At 39.9% G+C, this 24,848-nt stretch overlaps 2 protein-coding genes across 2 annotated transcripts in view; one reads left to right on the plus strand and one right to left on the minus strand.

Annotated features, from left to right (window-relative positions):
- The window catches only part of tmtops2b (teleost multiple tissue opsin 2b), a 30,245-nt gene extending 29,216 nt beyond the window's left edge, over positions 1-1,029 (minus strand). Inside the window, exon 1 of the mRNA XM_067603881.1 lies at positions 95-1,029. Within this exon, the coding sequence (XP_067459982.1) occupies positions 95-461 (367 nt within the window). The 5' untranslated portion in view covers positions 462-1,029. The remainder of the gene's footprint in view (positions 1-94) is intronic.
- Positions 1,030-11,968: 10,939 nt separating this feature from the next.
- Positions 11,969-24,848, plus strand: part of uxs1 (UDP-glucuronate decarboxylase 1) — a 57,342-nt gene continuing 44,462 nt past the window's right edge. The window contains exons 1-3 of the mRNA XM_067603882.1: positions 11,969-12,738; positions 18,327-18,354; positions 19,947-19,995. Coding sequence (XP_067459983.1) covers positions 12,648-12,738; positions 18,327-18,354; positions 19,947-19,995 — 168 coding nt within the window. The 5' untranslated portion in view covers positions 11,969-12,647. The remainder of the gene's footprint in view (positions 12,739-18,326; positions 18,355-19,946; positions 19,996-24,848) is intronic.

Genomic DNA, 24,848 nt, shown 5'->3' on the forward strand with positions numbered 1-24,848 from the left:
ATTACTTTCCTCAAACATATGAGTCGAAAAAGTGTTTTTTGTTGTTTTTTTCCTCAGGTATCTGCACAGTGTTTGGAAATGTAACTGAGCTTACCAAAGCAAGAGTTGATGAAGCCGTACCAGCTGCAGCCGCTGCGACCCAGCAGCCACTCTCCACGAATACTGGAGGCGAAACTGAGCGTTGTGCCGAACAAACACACCAGCATGTCGCTGACACTGATGTTCAGCAGCAGCATGTTGACCGGTGTTCGCAGCTTTTTGAATTTGCAAAAGAGAAGCAGGACAACGAAGTTGTTCAGGAAACCGAAAGTCATGATGAAGCCCAGCACCACGGACAGCACTACGAAGCCCGTGGGGGAGAGTTTCGCCCTTCCCGCCGCCGTGTCCTCCAGCCCCCGGTCATCGCTCAGGTTGAAGCTGTAATTCAGACCAGCCTCACCAGAAAACATCCTGCGGTCCATTCATCAGAGCTTGTCTTTACTCTGGAGCCTTATTGATAATTAGGACTGGTCACATTGCTTACTTAAGTTTTCTGTGTCCATGCTTTTTCCTTGGTGACATGCGACCTGTTCGCCTCATGTTGTTTCCAAACGCACATTCCTCCAATGATGTTGAGAGCAGGTAGCTGGCACCTAGATCCTAGAAAATGGCATATAGGCTACTAGTACACGGGATAAAAAAAGGCTACAGTATATACTAACTATGGAGTCCCACCTGTTACCTAAACGCATCGCCTATCCCCTTTTCTGGTTCACTTCAGTGAGCGCGCCAGCTTCTCTCTCTCTTAATATTATTATAACAGTTTTCATCCCAGTTAAAGCGAGACACAACCTTTTCTTAGCTATAGAAACCGTTGTTATTTTATGTTTGTGAAGTCTGTCATCTCCATGTCACCACGTTTAAAATAATTATAATCCGTGCTCACAGTGAGAACTCCTGCAACACTCGCAGTGTTATGTGAAAGTGCGCTCTTCTCGGCTATCCAGAGTCTTTTAAATGCGACTCCTACGTCACGAGGCAGGGGCCACAAGGGAGGGGTGTATATGTATGTGTGTGTGTTTCTTTAACTGTACGTTTATTTATATTAATTTACTTTTATGTTACATCTCAAACTTTCTAACAGCAGGGTAAATTATTTTATAGATGTGAATTCTGCTTTTACATCCCAGAGCTGCTGTGGAAAGGACCATCACATTCCTACTGGGAAGTCTCAATCTAGACTGCAGTTATTGTGAAATTGGCTCAATGTTGTGTTTGTACATGGCTGCACAAATAGTCATCCACATTATAATGCATTTCGGTTCAAATGCAATATCTACCACTTACAGTAAGTGGTTGACAGCACACACTTATTGAGCAATAGTTTTACATAGCTGTAGCCACCCTTTGTATTTATTTGGACCACTTATGTTATATTTCAGGAGTTCCTGCTGTCACACTTCTCTTTGGAGCTGAAAAAATACACCGCTGAATCTTGATAGCAAGCTTACATCAGAGCTCTCTCGTTTCTTTATCCAGCCAGTTTGACTTGTCATGACAGGAAAAGCATAGGTGGAACTGAAAGCATTAATGGTGGGTTTGTTCTAGAAATGACTGAAGCACAATGTGGCAATTAGTAATGTTATTAGTTATAGGCCTACCTGTGAAAAGGTGAAAAGGACCCGTTGAACTTCAGTTTCACCGCATATTTTCTCCCAGATTTTATGCCTGTCTTTTAATTTATTCTGAAAGCTACTGACAACCAGAATGGAATTCCTTGTACAGTAACATACTGTACAGTAACATAGTGTAACATACTTGGCCGTTGAACTTGACTCAATCATCAAGGTCTTGTTCATGTGTTGAAACCAAGTGAAATACAGTGCACACTAAAAAATGTCTTCTGAGAGCACCTTTTGTTAAGGCTAGGCTAGTGAACCCAAGTGCAGCACACAACCACAGGAGGCAGTGATTAAGTTGGTAGGCAGTTTATTGCTGGGCTGAAAGCTGGAAGGCTTTGGGCATGGAGTTGGGGCCAAGCAGGGCAGGGGAATGATGAGGGGAGCCATGCAGAGTGGAAAGTGGGGAGCTGAGCTGAACAGAGGAGGGAGTCAGATGAGGCAGGAGGACTGAAGACCGGGGCTGGAGTCAGGCTGATGTTTTCAGGCACAGGGAAACAGGGATTAGGCAAATGCTGAAAACTGACAGAATGGTAACTAGAACAAAGATTGACTGGAAGCGTGACTGATTGCACACATGTGTAAACAGAGTCTACAATATAATCATGCACAATCCTCTTAACATATAAACTGTCATAAATCAAAATGTCTCAAAATCACATAAATATAACTTAAAGTACACAAGTCACACTGAGCAAACATAGCAAATAAACATCAGCATTATATTGCCAACCTAGGAACCTTTACCACAAAGACTAGAAACATAAATTGCTGTTGACACACAATCTGTCAAGTGTAGTGGTCTGCATATTAAGGCTACATGTAACAACTACATCTAACATAAATTGGACTGAAAGACAACTGTTGCTCTGAGGTTCAGTTCATTTTTGCACTTAGTTCCGATGAGAATCAATGTAGAAAGCAACAATTTCTCAGGTGGTCCTTAAATATAATCTACAACCTCTCTTATCTGTCCTTCATCCCACTCAGTCCAGTCTTAGACAGACAGAGAACCCTGAGGGCATCTGGTGGAGGGACATAGAGCCAGACTGGGACAGAACCATAACACCTTTGATGGATAAGTGGGTGTTCAGCCTGGAAGAAGCCCTGTGTTAAAAACTCAAGGGGCTGTGTTGGTGTTGTTGCTGCAGTGGTGAGAAGATGGAAAAACAAAGACCAGTTTGAGTCATACATTATGAGTTTCAAGGCTTATCAGAAGCAGAAGCACCACAGTTCATAATACCAAGAGACAGAATTTTACAATTTTGGAAAATAGTTTTATCCACCATCAGGATGATCATGATACAACAGAATTATGCTATTCACATTGCGAAGTAATCTTCCCGGAATGTGCACGTATTTGATTGGCCAACACAGTGCACTGTTCCTTTACATCACATTGTGGTTTAACATTTTTGAGATAAGATAGGATAGTACTTTGTTGAACTTGAGGGAAATAAGTGTGCAACAGTTGCAAAGTAGAATAGTATGAGATAGAGAAAGAAAAAAAAAAAATATATATACATCAGTATCAAACGAGGTAGAGAACAATCAACTACAATATCAATAACATGGAGAAAAGAAATAGAGAAAAAATATACATCAGTATCAAAAGAGGGAGAGTACAATCAGCTACTATATCAGTACCAATAGCAAATGTGCAATCTGTGTAGTGGTCAGGTCCATAAGTAAATAAATCGACTAAACTAAAATTTAATAAATATAAAAACTATATATCAGAAAGTTCCATGGTGAAAGTAAAGTGTTCAATGATTAGTCCCAGAACAGAGAATAATCCCACAGAATGGGAATGGTAATGCAGTCACCAAGAAACCAAGGTCACAACCATCAGTCTATCAGCTGGAGGTAGATGAATTAGAAAGATTGATGGCCACTGGCAGGAAAGGTTTCCTGAGGTGTTCCGTGCCGCACCGAGGTGGTATCAATCTGTTACTAAAGGTGCTCTTGTGCATGACCAGTGCATGATGAAGTGGGTGAGGGTCAGGACAGAGCCTGCCTTCCTGATGAGCTTGTTAATTCTGTTGATGTCCACTGCTCTGACCCAGCTGCCCCGGCACACAACAGTACAGAAAATTGCACTGGTCACCACAGATTGGTAGAACATCCTCAGCATAGTACTGCAGACAATGAATGACTGGAACCTCCGCAGGAAGTAGAGACAACTCTGGCCCTTCTTGTACACCGCATCAATGCTCTTGGCCCAGCCCAGCTTGTTGTCTAGGTAGACTCCCAGGTACTTACAGTCCTGAACCATCTCTACATTCACCCTGTGGATGGAAATAGGTGTGGGGAGGTGATTTCCCCCTACTAAAGACCACCACAACTCCTTTGTCTTTCTGGCGTTAAGCTGCATGTGGTTCAAGCCGCACCATCAAACGTAGGACTTCACAACAACCCTACAGTTTAGAGGGTGAACAGAAAGGGAGACATGAACATCCCCTGTGGAACCCTCACCACAGTGTCAGACATGCTGTTCTGTGACAAAACAGTGACTGTAGTCAAGGGTCCAGGATACCAGGGGAGTGTCCACCTGCATTGCTGTTAGTTTTCTTCCCAGTAGGGCAGACTGGATGGTATTGAACACACTGGAGAAGTCAAAGAACATGACTCTCACTGTGCTACTTGCCCCGTCCAGGTGCATATATGTGTGGTGAAGCAGGAAGTTGATGGCATCCTCCACTCTGCAGGGACTTCATTACGTGAGAGGCCAGCACCACAAGTCTATAGTCATTGGAGACACTGGGGTGTGCCTTCTTGGGTATGGGAGTTAGGCAAGATGTCTTCCACAGCAAAGGGACCCTCTTCAGACTCAGGCTCAGATTGATGATATGCTGGAATACACCGCACAGCTGACTGGAACATGTTTTGAGCAGTAGGGGTGAGGGCAGGCTAGGGGAGTTGAGGGGGACAAACTGAGCTGGGGTAGGGGTGAAACAGGAGCCTCCGAATCAAATCTGTTGAAAAATAGTTTGAACTCATTGGTTCTGTTCCAGTCTCCCTCTGTCACCTGGCTACCAGTCTTCTTGTAGCCAGTGATACTTCTCATGCAGCTTCACACTTCCTTCATGCTGTTCTGCAGGAGTTTCTGTTCCAGCTTCTTCTCATTGTCCTCTTGTTACTGGACAATTCTGCGTTTTCTTTGCTGGGAGCCCTCCCTGGCACTCATATCAGTGCAGTGGTCTCATCTATGGTTGCATTAAAATGAATAAGGAGACATGTTTTATTTTCCCCATACTGCTCAGTTTTGTACTGAACAAGGCCAAAAGCTGCTTAACAAAAACATTACACATTAAACTGCACAAGTTGAGAAATCATATACAATTGTTATGGTGTATTAATTCAGAAGTAAAAACACACTTGAAGCCTGTGACTGTTCCTTTTTTAGCTTTTTGAAAATTTATGTATTTACTTTTCTGAATTAATTTTGTACCTGTTTTCTGCTGTTTGGATTGCTCACTTTCTGTTTCACTGCAGTCCTTGTGCTTGTGTTGGCCAGCTGCTGCTATTCAGCTGATGAGTTTCACCACCAGGGATAGTGTGTTGGGGGGGCCACAAAATCTCCCGCAGTCTCAGCCCTCAGAGTATAGACACTTCAACAACTAGTAGGAGTCACTGGCTTCCCACACATGACTGTGCAATCAAACCACAGGTAACGCTTGTAATTTTCTAATCAGGTTGAATTGTTAAGGCATCAATTTTTGAGACCAAGACCAAGATAAATTTATATGTGGGCTTGGAAACCAAAAGCTGGCCATTAAATTGGATAATATCTTATCTTAATATCTTAGAAATGACAGGGTAATAATGGAGTAATAATATGGTATGTAGTTAAGCTAGCTAATATCTTTGCTTTAAAAGGAACATATGGTAATATTATGATTGATGTAATAGCGCAGGAACATCTCAAGGTAAAAATGAAAAGGGAACGTGGGAGTATTACAAGATATTATCATGTCATTATCTTGATATTAATGTAATGTATACTACTCCTTTAATTATTCTATAATATTATTTGATCTTAGTCTCTAATGGAGCACCATAATTTTAGGCAATAGCCATAAAAACTCACTGTCCTTAAGTGTGAAATGACAGACTTCACATGTTCCCATCTTAGTATTTGTCCATTTATAAGAACACTTCAAAATCCACTCCACTCAAACTTCTGCTCACCTCAATCATATGTCCACTCACTCAGTGGTTCAGAGGCCCAGCAGGGACATCTATATTTTGTGGCCAGTTTAAGTAAATAAAGCTCTGTGCAGAGAATGTCATCCTAACCTGAACTCTATTGAAGAAACTATGAGAGCAATGTGTAGTACGCTGATAACTTTATTTCCTATAAAATCCAACATTCTGATAACTTAGAATGGGCATAAATAACTTTTACTCTCTATTTCCATATTCAAGAAAATGATTCAACGCAATTATGTAAGGCGATTTAAAGCAAGTGACAGTTCCAAAGTAGCTTTACCCAAGAGCGCCACTTTCCTTAACAGCGAGCATCTTTTGATTGCATTTTTGCAGTGAGAACTGCAAGGTAAGCACAGTCTCATAGTGCAGCAATTAAAAATAGCCTGCTGCAGGCATTGAACCTGAGGCAGTTAGATAAATTAACATGATGACATGAGCTTTTTCTCCAACATTCAAAACTAAAGCCACACTCAGATGCTTAGTACCATTCTTATAGATAATGCCGACAATTTCCGTTTTTCTTCACAAATTGTTTTCATATATGCCCTCTGATTACTCACATCTACTCTACTCTGATTTCATGTTTTCATTTTCACCGTACGTTTACCCTCCATTATAAAATGTAAACATTCTGGCATACTTTGGTGAAGTAAAGTTGTTCCAAATGACTGACATATTAATCTCACAAAGCACCAAATGAGCACTACATAAGTGGCTCTGCTGAGTCTCTGTACCATTATATTTTTATATTGTTCTTTTTATCATTGCACTAATTAACTGTAAAAGACAAAACAAAAACACTAACACCATCTGCTTCTGGCTGCAGATTTGTGTTGCTGTGTGTTCACATTGCGACACTCTACACCAGCCAATAATAGGATTTTCTGAAGAAGTGTACTTCCATTTGTTGAGCTATTGTTGTCATGCATTACTGTGATTAGTACCGTTGTTTCAGAGCTAGGAGACTAGCGATGTGACTAATTGAGAGCATATTTATCAATCACCAAACCCTCTCATCTATATTCCACATCACCCAGCCCTTTTGCACTTTACACTGCTGCACATACATGAACCAAAAAAGCAGGCATTGGAGACACTCACACAGTCTCTGCAACCAAGACCTACCACTTGTGCTTATTTAAATAGGGCCCATCCAGTATAAACACAGCAATATCTTATGAAAACTAGAACAACTGATTCACCGGGACAGACAATGATTAAAGTTTATGGAGATATTGACTTTTATGCGTGCGTGTGTGTATGTGTGTGTTTGAATTCCATTATTTTAACTTTTCAGTTAACATGTAGAAGCAAAATTAAAAGTGTAAATTAGGGATAAATTGAGTTAAGCACATAAAGAGTTACACTGCGATCAATTAACAGCAGTGGACTTGTGAAATATATTTGCATTTATGCATACATGTGTTTAACTCAAAGTCTTTTCTAACAAGACTAAGAGCCATGCTGGCAGCTTTGACTTTTCTACAAAAAAAATCTCTTTCTTGACTGGTTTACTTTTATATTAGCAACAACATCTTCTACCTAGAAATTCATGTGTTTCATTACACCACACATGGATATACTATATATATATTGGTGGACGATGTCTGTTCTATTTAATCACAATTGTATTTTCCCTCTGCATCGTCCCCTGCAATTGTGGCATTTGGTTTTAGGTGTCAGTTCCCTCAAGGTTTTACTTTTGATGATGTGACAGAGCCACACATCATGAGATACAAGCTCTGTGTCGACTGTTTTCATGCCAGTCTTGATTGTTAACAGCTGTCAGATGGTCGATTACCACACACCTCCCCTGACAGATGGATTGTTCTACAAATGATCCCTGATGGATTTTTATCAGCCAATGACATAACACAGCTCAAAACATGCCAAAAAGCAGAAACAAAAGCAGAGATGGAGTAATCCTTCCTCATGAATTTCTTTGATAATAAAATGAAAATGTGTCCCTCTCCCACCGACACGCAATTTCATTTAGCATTTTTATGCACAATTTAATGAGTGATTTGTTCGAATTCAACTTGCAATTGCAAGATGTGACACAACATTTCTTCTGTTTCTTCTGTTCTTCTGTCTTCTGTGCTGTCAAAGATCTATAAAACATTCCCTTAAAATAATGGCATATGATCATCTGACCTCCCATGCTTAGGTCTAATTTTGTTCAGTTGTTTTCAGTGAGTTGCCTTTTGTGAGCATTTAGGGGGGTCTTTAAATAAAACAGCTGACTGGAAAGATTTAAATTTAATCACAGGGTTATTTACTGAAATAACTGTGCTTTCTGCCATCTCAGTGACTCAAACTGGACTGCTGTTTCCCAGGAGAAAATGATCAATGAGCTGTGCCCTTCAAGACCTGAACAACCTGATTATCCCCAGCTGAGTTTTTTTTAAGTACATTCTCCCCGATCTTGAAGTTCAAAGACAGCCAAGAAAAAACGTAATATTACTGTCTTCAGCCCCCTGAACAAGTGGAAAGGCGATCAGGATATGTCAAAAGTCACGTCTCTGCTCACAAGACTGAAGTTGCATTGCATCATTCAGCTCTTCAGTCAGAAAGTTCAAGCAGCAAGCTGGGTAACATTTACAGACAATTCCCTATCTACCAAAAAAACCCATCCTCTAAGAAAGTGTAGAGATTTTCGAAGCAGGCCACTTGAAGAGTGCAAGGCCTTTCTTAAAGAGAATGATATCTGCTTTAAGTGTTGCTATTCTACTACTCACTGGTAAAGAACTGTAAGGCAGCTTTGAATCAAGGGAATGTGAGAGTGATGGTCACGTTGCAGCGTTTCCCCCTGGACCTCCATCATGGAACATGAGAGACCGCTCCTGAGAGCATGGCATAGAGGGGAAGGAGAGACATATTAGCCAGCAGTCACCTCCAGGTGCACAGAAGTCTGTAAGGAAGGTGAGGAGCCTGGATCATGTTCTAAGATATGCCTGGTGAAGGTCTTTTCCAAGGCAGGCTGGGACAAAGCCACTAAGATCTTTGTTATTCTGGATGACCAGAGCAAAAGGTCACTGACTACGTCTGAATTCTTCAACCTCTTCCTGATTAGGAGGGAGCGTCAGACTCACCTTACACTCTCCACATGTGTGCAGGAGTCACTGAAACATCAGGGAGAAGAGCCACAGGGTTCATGGCAGAGTCACACTCATCGAGTGCAATCCCATGCCAGTGACTGGTCAGAGATTCCAACTCCAGTGGCTGCACAGTCCCACACTCACCTGAAGTCTATTGCTCACAGAATACCACACCTAGATCTAGAGGCCCAGACACTCCTACTTCTGGGATGCAACAACCTTCAGGTTCACAAAGTCAGAGAGCAACGCAATGGTCCTAACAGAGCACCCTTTGCCAAAAAACTAGACCTTGGCTGTGTTGTTATAGGTGACTTCTGCTTGGGCTCAGCCCACAAGCCAGTGGCTGCGACTTCCTTGTGGACCACCGTGCTTGCTCCTAGTCCTCAATGACTGCAGCCTTGGTGGCACAGTCTTTGAGAGAACCAAGGATGATGACAAAGTGGGTCTCTCCATTGAAGACAGGCTTTACCTGGGGCTCGTGGACAAGGATATTTTTAGGAGTGACAACAGCTGGGTGGTGCCTCTTCCATTTTGATCCCCTTGGCGACAGCTTCCAAACAATCAAGAACAGGCTCTCAGTTGCCTTACCTCTCTCTGCTGCTAAGATGAAAACTCACTTCATGAACTTAATGTAAAAGGTCTTCAGTCAGACCAGGCCAAGTTAGCTCCACCGCTGCTAGAGGGAGAAGAATGATGGCACTTAACCATCTTTGGCGTGTATCACCCTCAAAAGCCGAATCAGATCAGAGTTGTCTTTGACTCCAGTGCTCAGCATCATGACATTTCCCTGAAAGATGCGCTACTTACTGGCCTGGATCTGAACAACAGCTCACTTGGAGTCTTGCTCCGCTTGCAAAGAGAGACAGTGGCTGTGCTAGCAGACAACGAGCAGATGTTTCACAGCTTCACTGTCAGAAAAGACCATCAAGACATGCTGCAGTTCCTATGGTTCAAAGACAACAAACCCGGCAAGGAGATTGTTGAGTACAGGATGAAAGTCCATGTATTCGGCAACAGCCCATCACTTGCAGTAGTCATCTATAGTCTTTGTCGCATGGCACAATATAGAGAAAGCGAATATGGCATGGATGCCAAACACTTTATAGATGTGGGAAGGGTCTGCAGAACCCGGTCTTCAATGACAACTCAGCCCTCATCCAACATAGCTTCTCAGATGCCTCAGTAGTCATCGCCACTGTGGCTTACCTCAACGTGATCAACAGTGATGGAGAGTGTCACATAGGATTCGTCCTGGGAAAAGCGAAACTAGCACTCCCAGCTGCCCACACTATCCCAAGGTTGGAGCTGGGTGTGGCTGTATTGGCAGTGGAAACGGCGGAGTTGGTAGAGAGCGAGTTGGACATCAGTGCAGACACATTGCAGTTCTACATGGACAGCAAGGTTGTCTTGGGATACATATATAACCAGACCAGACAGATTTATGTGTATGTTTGGAACAGAGTATAGCGTATCAGGAAGTTCACCAAACCTGAGCAGTGGCACTACATCTGCACCTCTTAAAGTCCGGCGGATCATGCTACTCAATCTGTACCTGCAGCCGAGCTAGCTAGCACGACATCGCTCACAGGACCCCCATTCCTGTCCCTAGCTGAAGGAGTGCCCACTTCAGAAGAGAAGTCATATGAACTCATCGACCCAGATTCCAACATTGAGGTACATTCTCAACTCTCACTGTTCCTCCATTTAATCTGGGTTCTCTTCCCTTCGAGCGGTTCTCTTCCCGGAGGTCTCTGGTGCTCTAGTTCTCCCTTTCTGAGAGTTTGCTGTCACCCAAGACAATGGAGGGGAATTTTATCTGTGGTACTCACAGGATTGAGAAATTAGATTAGGCTAGGTGTCTACAGCCAATTTTTCCATTTTGATTTGTTAGAAAAACCCACATAATCATTTTTCAGGATGTCTATGCTTGTTCATTATTTGTCATTTAGACAATTTTATACATGCAATGCTGTTAAGCTGAGTGTGAAGTATCAAAAGTAAAAAATGTCAGTATGGATCATTGGTGAATTGCACTTTGGTTTAATTATCTATCTCTCTTTCAGTCAGAGGTCTTTGTGGGAAGCATTCTTTAAAAGGTCTGGTTTTGTATACAGGACTTGCATGTGCAGATTATAATGACCAACAAGGTCAATTACAGACCTGAGGACAAATTACACCAGGATGTTACTCCACGGCAATAAATAATAAATAATAAATAATAAACTCTTCGGAATGAGACTGTATTATAAATCATTGCTTAGGGGCAATATAACTCAAAAGTACTCCTCATCATCAGCTGTTCCGCTGTCCTGTCTCATTAGGGCAATGAGTGAGAGAACTGCCAGTTAAGGCTTAAGACACAATAGATTAAACTTGAGTCTGTAACAGACATAAGTGTATATGTTTAAAACTTAATACACAAATGTTATATAACAAACATAACAATCATAAATGTTACAGTGGTGTATACTGTTCTAAGAAATCAGTGAATATCTGTCTGAAAGTACATTTTTAATATGACCTATGTCTACAAGCTGGTGCATATTTTACATTGCACTACATCTCATCTGCTGTATATTAACCTATATGGATACAAGCATGGTAAAGGTTGAATTTGTCTGTCTGGTTGTCTTACTATAAATGATACCTGCAGCATCAGGACATATAGTACACATTTTACAAATGCAAATCCATCTTGCCACACAAAAAGTTTACAGCGCCAAAGAGGTTGAAATGGGGGGATCAACACGGTATGCAACAAGGTTAGTTCAGTGCAGTGTGGAAAGTTTCGTGTCATGGAATGAATGAGCCATTGTGTCAGTGTTGCAAATAAGTGGTACTGGAACTTGAAAGCTACGCCATCATAAATAAAGATGCAGAGTACATATTATTCTGTTTGTCAAATTGCAAATGGTTTTAAGGTCGCACTAATAAAATAATAAATAAAACAAAACTGTTGTTGTTATTAGAGGCACGCCAGAGCAAATGAACGTCACACAAGTCTGCAGGAAAAGTCAGGCTGCTAAATCGAGCAATGAGTAATCGCTCATCTGCTATTCATCGGCCCAGCTGAGAGGGACAAACTGTGTGTGCATTTGTACACTGTTAAAATGAACAGCTGTTTTATTTTGTCGGTACTAACCTGGATATAATTGCGAGGCGGGATTTGCGTCTGTTAGGGTTTTTTTTAGCGGCAGTTATGAAAGAAAACGAAAATACGCTGTCAGTTTAGTAGCTAAATGTGGCGCTAACGGCTAACTGTTTGGCTTCACTGTGTTATTTGTGACTGAAACGTTTGTAAATGTATCTTTCAGATATCCTTCTACGTGTGTTACAGCATATGCGACTGTTAACGTAGTCTGGGAACAAATGGCGCTGATAAACAAGTTCATATGTAGTTGTAAATGTGGACACTCCTGGTAACTGTTGGCTACCTGTGTGTACGCTGCTAGCCACGTAAACTGCTCCTGATTGGTGTTGACGTAGCAGGAGCAGCTAGCTGGCCTGTCCCTTGTAGCACATTTTATATGAATTTGGGACACCAAGTCATTGACAGTCGGCCTGAACATTTCAAGACATCTGGAAGCACCAGTTCCACCGAGGAAGTGAACAACAGTGACTCAAAATGCTATAGCTGCACCTGAACGTGTTGGTTTCCTGGTCCTGTTGCATTGAGCGGATGATGAAGCGGGTCATCTGGCTGATATCAGGATTAAACAGAAGAATGATGAAGCTACTTTTTGCCCTCGCTTTGATCGCCTACATTGCCTGTAAGTAAACTAAACTTGTGTTACCTGAATGTATCTCATATGTTAAACTGGCATTATTATTGTGGCTGTTTATTTTCAAACATGGTACCCAAACTGTAAACTCATGTCAGTAGTTTAAAACTGAAAAAAAAAAAAAAAAACACAAGCCACTGTATGGTGGCCAAGCCCCCATAATGTGCCCAGCAAGACTTTGCAGACTGGTTGGACATAATTTGACAAACCTAACTTATGTCATTAGTTCCTCTGGAAGAGCCACCATGAAGTAGCCAGGCTCAACATACAGTAAAAATATATTAGATTACAGGATGGTTTTTGAACTGGATTTTGTAGCTCAAAAGAAACCTATTGAGATGTACTTTCTCTCTTTATTGCATTTGGGAGACACAGTTCCATGTGATTATGTGGTAAAGGGAATTTATTTACATCTACTGATGGAAATGACTAAAGAGTTGTTTTTTTAAAATTTTTTATGATATAATCTCAAGAATCATTCATAACAATCCACTTGCGTTCAATGTGTACCATCAGAAAATCACTAGAGGTATCCTCTTTTGTGGGCAGGCTGTAAAGTGAATTTTGTTGCTGCTGTCAGGTGATACCCACATGACCCACTCTGCTGAACATAAGAAATATACTTTTATATAGTATAATCTTTGTTCGGATACAGAGCCTAGATCTTTTGAAATCAAAACCAATTTAAAGTCAGACTTTATTACATACACCATTTATGTGCGCCAGGATACAAACATAATCACAATATAAGATGAGAAAATAATGGATCATCAGGTAAAAAATAATAGCTGTCTTGATATCTTCCGTTACTGAAATACAAATTAGCTCGCCCTCGCTGTGATACACACCTATCAAACCCCACATTCACTCTCTGTCACTTAGCCTCTCTCACTGGTGCACTTTGATCTCCATCTCTTTTACTCTTTGTCTATTGTGGGCAGACCGTTTTCATAAGTTTTTCACTGGGTGCAAGCGTTTTCCAAACCCTTTTGCCTGCAAAGTCATGAGTCATGACTTATATAGTAGCTTTTCGTACACAAAATGCAGTGTTTCAAAAATCTTCAAAGAGAAGAGCAGGCAATATAAACCAAGTTAAATTATTAGAATATATTTAAAAATAGGAAAGAAGGGAAATAATAAAAACAAAACAAAAAATAAATAAAACAGTAATAAGGGATAATATCCTGCTTATACCATGGCCTCTTCCTAACAAAATGCCGTCTCAATCATTTTACACTTATAGTTAATTTTGATCTTGCTTTTCTGTGTAAACATCTTAAAACTTAGTTCCTGAACCTCAGAATTTCTGTTGTTAACGCTGCTAGTCGACATCTAGCTGAACAGGAAGGGGTTTACAAGACTGAGCTCTGAGTTTTCTAACCCTGACAAGCTTTGAAACTGTGAGAGAAAGAAACATTAACTGATTGCGTCAAATCTAAAAATAGAAGGATAGTGCTGCATACTGCAACGCAATATTATTTAAATTGTCTGTCCAGTGGGGATAATATTACATTTGGCTCTCTCTCTCACATACACAGGATGCCTCTCTCTCCCCTGCTGTCACAGACATGCCGAATCACTGTCTTTGTCTTTCTCCCTCACTTTTCTCCACATCTCTTTTATTTCTGTGCTGTTTTGGTCACATTTCTTTTCCAGTCTTCCCTCCTTTCCCCTGCAGCTATCCCACGGACCCAAGCTAGGCCGGCTTCACCGTGGCTAACAGGTCCTCTGTTTAAGACCTTCACGCCAATATCAGACCCATATAAAATTTAATCTGCGTGGCTCTCGATGAGAAGCCACTGTATTTATCCTGTTTCGGTTGTTGGTGGTGGTTACAAAAATAACCCGTGCTGCAAGCTCTTTAGCTGACACACAGTTTCTATCTTTATCTACAGTTTAATTCGGTGGTATAAAGGTGACATAGGGCTGTGACAAACAGTTATTTTCATTGGAGCTGCAATGATAAGTCGATTTAATCAATTGATTGCCAACTATTAAATTAATTGCCAACTATTTTGATAGTCAATAATCATTTTGAGTCATTTTTTAAGAAAATAAAGATTCCAGCTTCTAAAATGTGAATATTTTCTGGTTTCTTTAGTCCTTTATGACACTAAACTGAATATCTTTGGGATGTGAACTTTTAGTTGGAACAAAACAGGACATCTGAGGCATCACCTTGGGCTCTGGGAAACAGTGATCTGCATTTTTCACCATTGTCTGACATGTTATAGACCAAAAAACTAATCGATTAATTGAGAAAATAATCAACAGATCAATTGATAATGAAAATAATCGTTAGGTGCAGCCCTAACTTTCATTATTGATTGATCTTCCAGTAATGGTTTGGTCTATAAAATGTCAGAAAATGCCAGTTATAATGTCTTAGACCCCTTGGTGATGTCTTCAAATGTCTTGTTTTGCCTGATCAACAGTCCAAAATCCAAAGATATTCAGTTTAATGTCATGTGTGATTTGAAATTGTGCTTTACATCCTCTCATTTGAGAATCTGTAGATAGTAAATAGTTGCAGATGAATTTTCTGTCAATTGACTTAACATTGTAGCTCTACAGCCAGCAATGATAATAGCGATAATGGCATCATAGTAACTACAGATTTGAAATAAAAGCTAGGCTAAAAAGGTGAGCTTTTAACAGTTGCTTAAAGGCCTGAACCGATGTTGCTGTCCTCAAATTCAGAGCAGACATTTCCACAGTCCCATGTATTAGTCATCGCTGCAACATCCATCATCTGCATGTTAGCCAGACCCATCTTGCACCTATTAGTCAGGCAACACTGTGGATGTGTTCAATTTGGGTTATTCAGTGAGCTCACTGGGTGGTTAATGTACGTACACACAACTTTTTGTTCTCTTTTTTTTTTTTTTTTTTTTTTTTTAATTATGCTGAGGTACAATAATGTTAACATTGACCATAACTCATAATGGCGTCATTCATAGTTTAGTGCTTTGTTGTTGTGCATTTTTTGTACTGTTGACAGACTGTTCGGTCCAGACTGATCCCTCACATCCCCTGACACATCACCACTGAACGTTTACATTAAAACACGTATCTCACTGAGTGCTGAGTGGCACCTCGCTGGACATCGAGCCCTGCCCTTGTGCAACCGCAGACACACCACCAGCTTCTTCCTCTTCTTGATCCATTTTCACACAGCATATCATGACTTTTTCATGTGACTTTTGTTCTTAATCTGTAATGATGTTGACTTGAAATGTACCAAAGTAAAACACATAAAATATATTCATGTAAAGGTAAAATTACTGATTTTTAAAAATGCTCAAGATAGTACAAGTACAAAATGACTTTGTTACAGTAACAAGAGTAAATGTAATTAATTTCTTCCACCGCTGCCCCTAGCACTGTTTGTGCTTTTTTTCCGTGCTGAACTCCTGTTTTATGAGGCAAAATTGTGAAAGATTAAAGCGGGTTGTGGAGAAATATTATTGATTTAAAAGGCTGGTTTGAGGCCAAAGACTGAAATATACTGTAAGTGAGACTAATGATCTACACTGAGACAGAATGTTCCAGTGATTTTAAAAGTCTTTCCTGATCTCATGGTTAGTGTGAAGATTCAATAAAATAAACTCACTCTGAAGGTTAGAGGACATACAAATGGCTGGATCTGAGAGAAAGGCTGTTATGTATTGGGTTAGAACAGTAACAGTTAACTTTTGGCATCGAAAATAAAATTGCCATTGAAAACAAAACCTGAACTGAAAAAAGAAACATTGGCGTTCGAATACTTGTATTGGAAAAAGTTGTATTGGCTCTGAAAAAGATCCGCTGAAAAATAAAACACGGGCATTAAAAAAATTGCAATATTATTACCTTATTGATATTTTTTGTCTTTTTTCAGTGACAGTTTTTTTTATGCTATGCAGTTTTTGGCGTAGAGAGGAATGCCCTTGCTGGGCCTTCGTTACCCAGTATGCCTTGCGGTCCGATAATAACCAAGGGCTATGGTGGAAATTTTGAGCCAGACTGTTGTAATTTTCGCTCTAGGACTGTTACTATGTCACTTTATTAAATTTTAATATTTTTTCAGGCGAGAAAGTAACCATATAGATTTTCTATTATCTGGTCAGTTTATCCAAATAGTGCCTGTTTGTAAATCTGCTGCGTTTTTGCAGATGTGAGCAGCTGCTGGGCGGGTGAGACCAGCCGGTCATCTCACAGCAGCAGCCTGAGTCCTGCGTCATCATCCTGGAGAGAACATGATCCGATATACTGATCTACTGTCTGAATGTAAAGTGAAGCTTCATGTTTTTACTGGACAGAACAACAGCACTGCCTCTGGGGCTCCATATGTACAGAAAATAAAACGAAATTTAATGTAAACTGATCTGTTCATTTTAATACCTTTATATGTATTGAAATGTGGGGACATCTATACATACATAGCACTGTTGTTCTGACCAGTAAAAACATGAAGCTTCACTTTACATTCAGACAAACTAATGTGGCAGCTACAATTGGTAGATTTAATCTGTGAGACTAACATTTATCTTTCAAAAGGAATTATATCATCTATCAAAGTGCTATAGAGACATTAGAGCCAGCGGTAAACTACCAAAGAGCACATATCAGTTCATCGGATCATTTTCTCCCCGGGATGATGACGCAGGATTTAGGCTGCTGCTGCGAGATGACCGGCTGGTCTCACCCAGCCAGTGGCTCCAAAACGTCACAGCAGATTTACAAACAGGCATTATTTGGATAAACTGACCACATATTGGGAATCTACATGGTAACTTTCTCGCCTGAAAAAAATATTAAAACTTAAAGTGACATATCAACAGTCCTAGAGCGAAAATTACATCAGTCTGGCTCAAAATCTCCGCCATTGCCCTTGGGTATTGTCGGACTGCAAGGCATACTGGGTAATGCAGTCCCAGCAAGGGCCCTCCACTTTACACCAGAATGCTGACAGAAAGTTGAAACTGAAAACCAGTGACACCGAAAACAGACAGTGTAAAAAAAAAACAAAAAAAACTGTTACTGAAAAAATACAGACATGAGGAAAAAATCTGAAGATTGACATTGAAAAACACATCATAATGCAAAAAATATCAAAACAAGGTAATAAGATGGTAATTTTTTAAAACCTGTGTTTTATTTTTCAATGGAACTTGTTTCAGTGTCAATTCAACTATTTCCAATACAAGTCTTCCAACGCCAATGTTTCCTTTTTCAGTTCAGGTTTTGTTCTAAATGCCAAATTTTATTTTCAATGCCAAAATTTAAATGTCACTGTTCTAGCCCCATTGTTACGTGGCTGGATTTTCATACTAATCCATCCAATAGTCAGATTTCTCATAGTATGAGAGTATGAAAATCTGAAGAAGTGAAAGATTTCTGCCCAATGATTTACAATCCACCTGTCAAACAGTTCAGTTGTAGGAGCCAAGGGTAGAGAAGAAAACAGCTGGGGATTCTTTTCTTCATTTCACCTTCTCAAGAAAATGTGACATTGTTGCATGTGACACTATATATGTACTTAATATTCATGATGCTACCATTTTTGTGATAAGTTTTCTCTTTCTCTCTTCCAGCTGTCTGGGGAACATACACAAACATGAGGTATGATATTAAATTTCTCTGTTACCTAATTGCATGCTTGCCTACTGTCATCTTAAAATTAATTTAAATTAAATATTCTGCATCATTCATGGAAACTAAACCCATTGTTCTGGACAACATTTTGCCGAACGCTCTGTTCTGTAATAGACCAGGATATTCTGTGAAAAATCATTTTACCTTCACCAACATCAGGCTCATCAAACAATGTTATATTATCCTTAAAGAGCAACTAAACACCCATTTTTGAGCTTAAACATGCCCCCTTTAAATGCTTTCTGAACCCTGACAACCCACCCCACCACTCCGACCCTCTTCATGGCTCTGTCAGATTGTTTTCCCAGTGTTCCTCTATTTCAAGTGGACAGAATTACTGGATTTTCTGTGGACTGACAAAAACAAATTTTGTTGCAACACTATAAAATGAGGCCAAGATAAATAGATTCTTTTGACAATCAAACTCTTCAAACTGTATAATAATACAAAAGGTTTTCAGAATTCAGAGGGCTTGCCACGAAGAAGTCACATTTTCTGGAAGTGGAGTGGAGGAGTGGAAAGTCTGATGAGGTTATCTTAATGGACATGAGCCATTTTGCCTCTTGATGTGGATTAGTTTTACCCGTTTGATTAACCAGTCCCAACAAGAGCATGTAGTGCTCAGCTCACCTCATGAAAAATGGTTCACTCTGCCCACCATGAAGGATCTTCCTGAAATTGATTCAGATTGTCCTCATAAAATATGAAAGATCTGCTACTCTGATAAGTGCAAGCTATCAGCGGCTGACTGGACTGTAATTGGTCTGTTACATACATGTATACAGTATACATTGCATAGCACAGCATCTGTCTCAGTTGAGTTGTGACGTTGAGTTGTGTGTTGAGATGGTGAAAAAATCAACAAGTTGAAAAATTAGTGAATGCAATCCAAAGATTACAGCTGCACTGACTTTATTTCTTTAAGGTTAAAGATGTTGTAAAAACAAATGTGTAATTTCTTTCCCCAAGTGTGAGAGGTAAACATGCCATGTCAAAACCAGAAATGTGAATAAATTAATCTTATGTATTGATATAATTGAACTAATTACTTTTATGTGTTCTGTGTCTAAGAGCACGGCTCTATCTTTACTCTTTGCTTTGAAATACTGTGTGAATTCATACAATCATTGTGCTGATTTGGCGTAAGGTAATAACATCAGACAAGCGTTGTCAAGCGTTAAGGCTCTCTTACCATGGTTGCTATCCCTTTTCATAGCTTTGGCTGTTTGAGGACATTAATAGCAGTGTTGCAAACCAATGAGCAGGACTGCTTTATGGCAGATTGTACATGACTTTTTTATATTACTGTTTAATTTATCAGTAAACAGAGAATCATCCATATCATGATACATATATTGGTACTGCAATATGAAATGACATATCCACCATGATAGAGGATTTTATCCTTAAGCCCGCTCCTAGTTGATGGGTGGAGGTGGTTGGGTATGTGTTGCTACCTAAAAGCGTTCCTCAAGTGAAGAGCTATTTTCTCTGCCCTTGTGATTATGACTCATCATCTCATCCTTCCTCTCCTTGTCTTTGTCTTTCTCTCTTCATAGATCAATACAAGAACATGGAGAGATGAAGATTGAGCAGAGAATTGATGAAGTGAGTTGCACAGCTTTTTTTCCTTCTTTTTTTTTTTTAACCCACCTTAACCCTTTCTTTCATAAGTCTGTAAACAGGTCTTTTACAGGGTTCTGCTGTATGTCTGCTGCAGCTAGTATTTCAAGTCATTTTTATCAGTATAACCCAATATGACAAATCACAAATTTTCCTCCGGGGGCTTTACAATCTGTACAGTAATAAAACATCCTCTGTCCTTGGACTCTTGAATGAGGAAAAAATGGAAGAAACCTCAGGAAGAGCAACAGAGGAGGGATCCCTCTGTCAGGACGGACAGACATGCAATAGATGTGTTTAGGGAATAGACCAAGAAACCCGTGAGGACGGGGCCGGGGGTGCGGCAAGATTTATCATATCATTGCTCATCTATTGCGTGTTTTTAATAATGTTTCAGCGCATTAAAAAATCAGCAAAATGTACATGAATTACGTTTTAATTTACATTTTCAGATATATCAAAACGAGAGAGATGACTCAGTGATGATTCAATCATCTCAACACAGAGATGACTGAATCTGAACCAACCAACAAAACTACTCAGCTAACGGCTTCATGGACATTACATCTGGCACAAACGTTCACTTTGACTCAAGGATGAATTGATTAGAATTTGATGGTCAGCGGTCACTGTGACCTTACAAAACATGTTTTTGGCCATAAATCAAGAATTCATACGCTAATTATGACAAAGTTTCACACAAATGTCAAAATGTCATACAAGAAAATACACTTAATCCCTTTTATTAAATTCCTTCAAAGTCTTTACTACAAATATGATGAGTCTAGACAGACATGGATGTAAACTGCAACTTGACTGGTTGGCTGAGGCATACACCCACAAGGCAGTGTTTATAGTTTTCTTATTATTTTGCTGTGTTTGGGTGTTTCTTGGCATCAGCCTTTGGGCAGTGGGTGTGTATCCCCCAGCCAAAAACAGTGTGCAGGGTGTGAGGTCGGGACTCTAAAAAAATGTAGTGACTAGGTTACATTACTGTCTCCGTCTCTCTCCTCTGCTCTCTGTCTGTGTGTCTGTTTGACTGAGGGCTGGGCTGAGCTACACACACATGTGCGCAAAGCAGAGAGGCCACAGCGGACAGGATGAGGCGTGTGCTTCAGCTGCATTCTCACAAAATTGGCAGCACCTTCCCGCAGGGTTGTGTGGAGGTGTAGGCATGTTTATTTATGCTTTAGAACATAACCACTGTGAAACAAACAGAAAATAATGTTTTATTGATCTGATATACTGCTTTGTTCGCAGTAGCACCACACCCTCTCTTCATTCACTCTTTAGCATGCTCGACCACTGCTCCTCTCTCGCGCACGCGCTCTGATGTCATTGAGCCCGGGAGGAGGAGCCAACTTTGAATGTTGTGTTTACATACACTAACTGAAGAATCCTGCATAGTATACTTTTGACACATTAATGCATTTAATTGTATTCATTGTTTATTTTAAGTGGATAGTACCTGTTGGCTTTCTTCGTTCTGAGTGATTGAGAATGAGCCTATTTTAAACTTAATACTGATGTTATATACTATAATATAATATATTATGAAAATGTTAAAACCGATAAACTACTGTAGGCAATGCAAGTTAAATTGGGGGTTTGGTGACTCAGGGTGCCATGACAAAAAATTTCCTTTGAAGGGGTGCCATGGTCTAAAAAAGTTTGGGAACCCCTGGTGTATTTTATGGTTGTACCACAAGTCTATAATGGGGTTTTTCCATCAGCCCAGGTCGGTCCTCTTTAGCTGCACTGTACCCAGCCAACTTGTGATAAAATGCATTTCTGCCACAGCCTCACCGCAGGGGATAGCCATGGTGAGCCCATGGATGTATTAAGACAACTGGATACAGCATTGGAGGCGGAGCCCTGTTCATTCTTGTGATAGTTGCTCAGTGGCGCATGCAAACATTCTTTCCTATGGCAAAGTCAAGTCATGAATATTTAATGAGTTTAATGAGTTAATGAACTTTGTTCATCCAGTCACAATGAACAAATGTTCTTGACATCAAACCTTTTAACGGCCACATAAGGAAGGTCTAAAATTCCCTATAGCTATGTTAACCAAAAAGATGCATTGATAGATAATGTTTATGGTTTTATGATGCCAATAAACTGTCTTGGCGTACTGAACCTAAGATGGTATTGTTATCTTCTCTGGTGACTGCCTTTTCAAAGTTGATAAGGAAAAATACTATCGTATTCGGTTGGCTGGCATGCATGAAATGTCAAACGGCACTGTGTGTTTATAATGCTGCCACTACTCTGACAATGAACGTATGTACCCTATAGGAAAAGATAATTTTTTTCATTTTGCATTCAGTGTGTTATGACCAGGCTTATTGGATATTGACTGCTACAGCAGTCAATATCTTCTAAACACCTCATTTACACTTTAGATAAAGTCATTACTACTTTTATATACTAGAATGTAATGTAACTTTTTATATCATTCTGATAAAAATCCTCCAAAAAACAACAAAAAAAAACTGGGTTCAAACCAACAATTTTTTGGACAAATCTTGTCAAAAAATGATAAAAGATTGATGGGAATCAATCAGGGGTGTTATACACGTAGATAAAAACAGGGTTAGTACAGTTCTTTAATTGAGTTTATTGTAACACAAAAAGTGACATTTGAATTGAAAAATGAATCATAGGAAAAAAAAACAAATTAAAGCAGCAATGATTGGGCCTTCGCTCCTTCGCGCATGTTGGGGTGTGCCACAGGTGAACCACTCCGTAGTCGTAATAACTGCTGTTATTGCAGCAACCGAACTTTAATTGCAACTTACCCAACTTTCATGGGTTTTCTCACATCCGAAAGGCCTCAAATGTGTTTGTAAAATGAAAATTGACGCACAAAATCCAAAATGGCTGACTTCCTGTTGGGCCAAAAATTTTGAAAAAATATGTTTTATGTCAATATGACAATAATGAGAGCTATCAACCCACCGAATTTCATGCACATCAAAGAAACTTTGTTCCAAAATGGCCCTGGGTTTGGGGGTGCTATGGAGCCCGCTGGTCGCGCCCAAGCCCAATCACTACAGAACTTTGCAATTTTCACAAGTTCTGATGTCTGTGAGTTTTTGCCTAAGCCCATCAAAAATGCAATGGTATACTAGAACAATAATAATAAAATAATCCTTCAAAAACAATAGGTCCCCCACACTTTTAGTGCCAGGGACTGTTGGGCCCCGGGCACTTTTGTGCTTGGGCCCTAATGATGAAATGTAGAGTGACAAGAAAAATACACACTCATATTCCTGTGCAATAAGTAAATAAAATGCACAGTTATACAGTTTGCAAACAGTAACCAAGTTCATGAAAGAAATGCTGCATCAAACAGATGTTTGAAATGATCTGCAATTAAAGGTCTTGACATCAACACAATTACATGGAAAACTTGTATTCCACATGAAATTTATTTGTATATTAAAGCTAGAGTGTGGGACTTTTATCTCCCCCTTCTGGCAGTGAGAGTAAAGGGGCGTCCAGCTGTGATTGCCTGATAGGCATGCAGCACGCTCTCATGTGCACCCCGAATGACAGGCACACAGAGAGGGCCAGTGAAAACAGATATGTCTTGACGGTCCACCGGCCCGGTTACTGGCTGTAACCTACTGTTGCGGCTGTAAAACGGTGGATAAATTGTCACACAACCCCTGCGAAATGACTCATTTCATTATCAGAATTTGATCTGTTCAATCCTATAATTTTTGGAAAGTCTAGAAAAGCCGCACCATTAACAGCCAAACGGCCAGCACGGGAATGTCATGCCCGACATGAGATTTAAAAACTCTGTATACTGTGAAATACAGAGAGATTTATCTAGCAGTGATAGGCTTAATCAGCATTGTGTAAACTTGTTTGGTAAAGGCTTGAATGTAACAGATGTTTATTTATATGTAAAAGCTCCGCACTGCAGGTTTAAGATGATTAGGAATTTTCTATGTACACAGTGCTGGCATGTTGTGTTTGTGCTCTTTCAAGACAGATCAAACTACATAACAAAGATAGATGTGATAAATTCAGAAGACCCTGATTGTTGTTATGGCCCTAAATAGAACCCAAAATTTCCTCACAGCTGAAATTTTTGGGTTTAGGTGTGCTAGAGAGCAGTACAATAGAATCAAGAAGTTTATCTTTGACATACACTGTGCAGTATTTGAATGATAAAACAGAACAGTGTCTTTATATGTTCACTGAATCTCTAGAATTACTTAAACACACACAATAAAGTAGTTGTGGTTTTTAATAGGAAGCTGAATTAAAGTTGGAAATACAGTAGCTCAGTGTTCATGCTGTTTGAAATAATCACATTTCCAGTGAAAGGGCTGGTATGCAGCCCATTTTAATCAATTTTCCTACATTTTGTCAGAAAGGATTCAAAATGTGCAAAATGATATATTGTGGAATGACATTTAATCTTGTTTACAGAACACTTTCTTGGTACACTGAGGAATTGGAAAGCTGCACTTACGATCTGTTTCAAATCAGAACCTTATGGTGATGATATTAAGGCCCATTAGCAGTCTTTCTCCACAACTCCAATCTATCAGATGAATTATGCATCGGTCTGGATAAAGAGTGCACTGATCGACTTAAAGCACCCTCACTGGTATTAAAAACCTCACTGTATTTCAGCAGGTACAGATATTATCTCAGACTCTGCTGGAACAAGAATTTGTGTAATGAATCCTTTTCTTTTTCTCAGTCCCTGCACTATAAAGTAAGAACTCACGCATAACCTTTTACGTTTATATGCTGCAATCTCATGCCTGTTGTTGATGTAATGGTTATGTTTTGCATCTGCTGACATCAGAGTT

This window comes from Thunnus thynnus, chromosome 11 (genome assembly GCF_963924715.1).
Source record: "Thunnus thynnus chromosome 11, fThuThy2.1, whole genome shotgun sequence".
Classification (NCBI taxonomy): domain Eukaryota; kingdom Metazoa; phylum Chordata; class Actinopteri; order Scombriformes; family Scombridae; genus Thunnus; species Thunnus thynnus.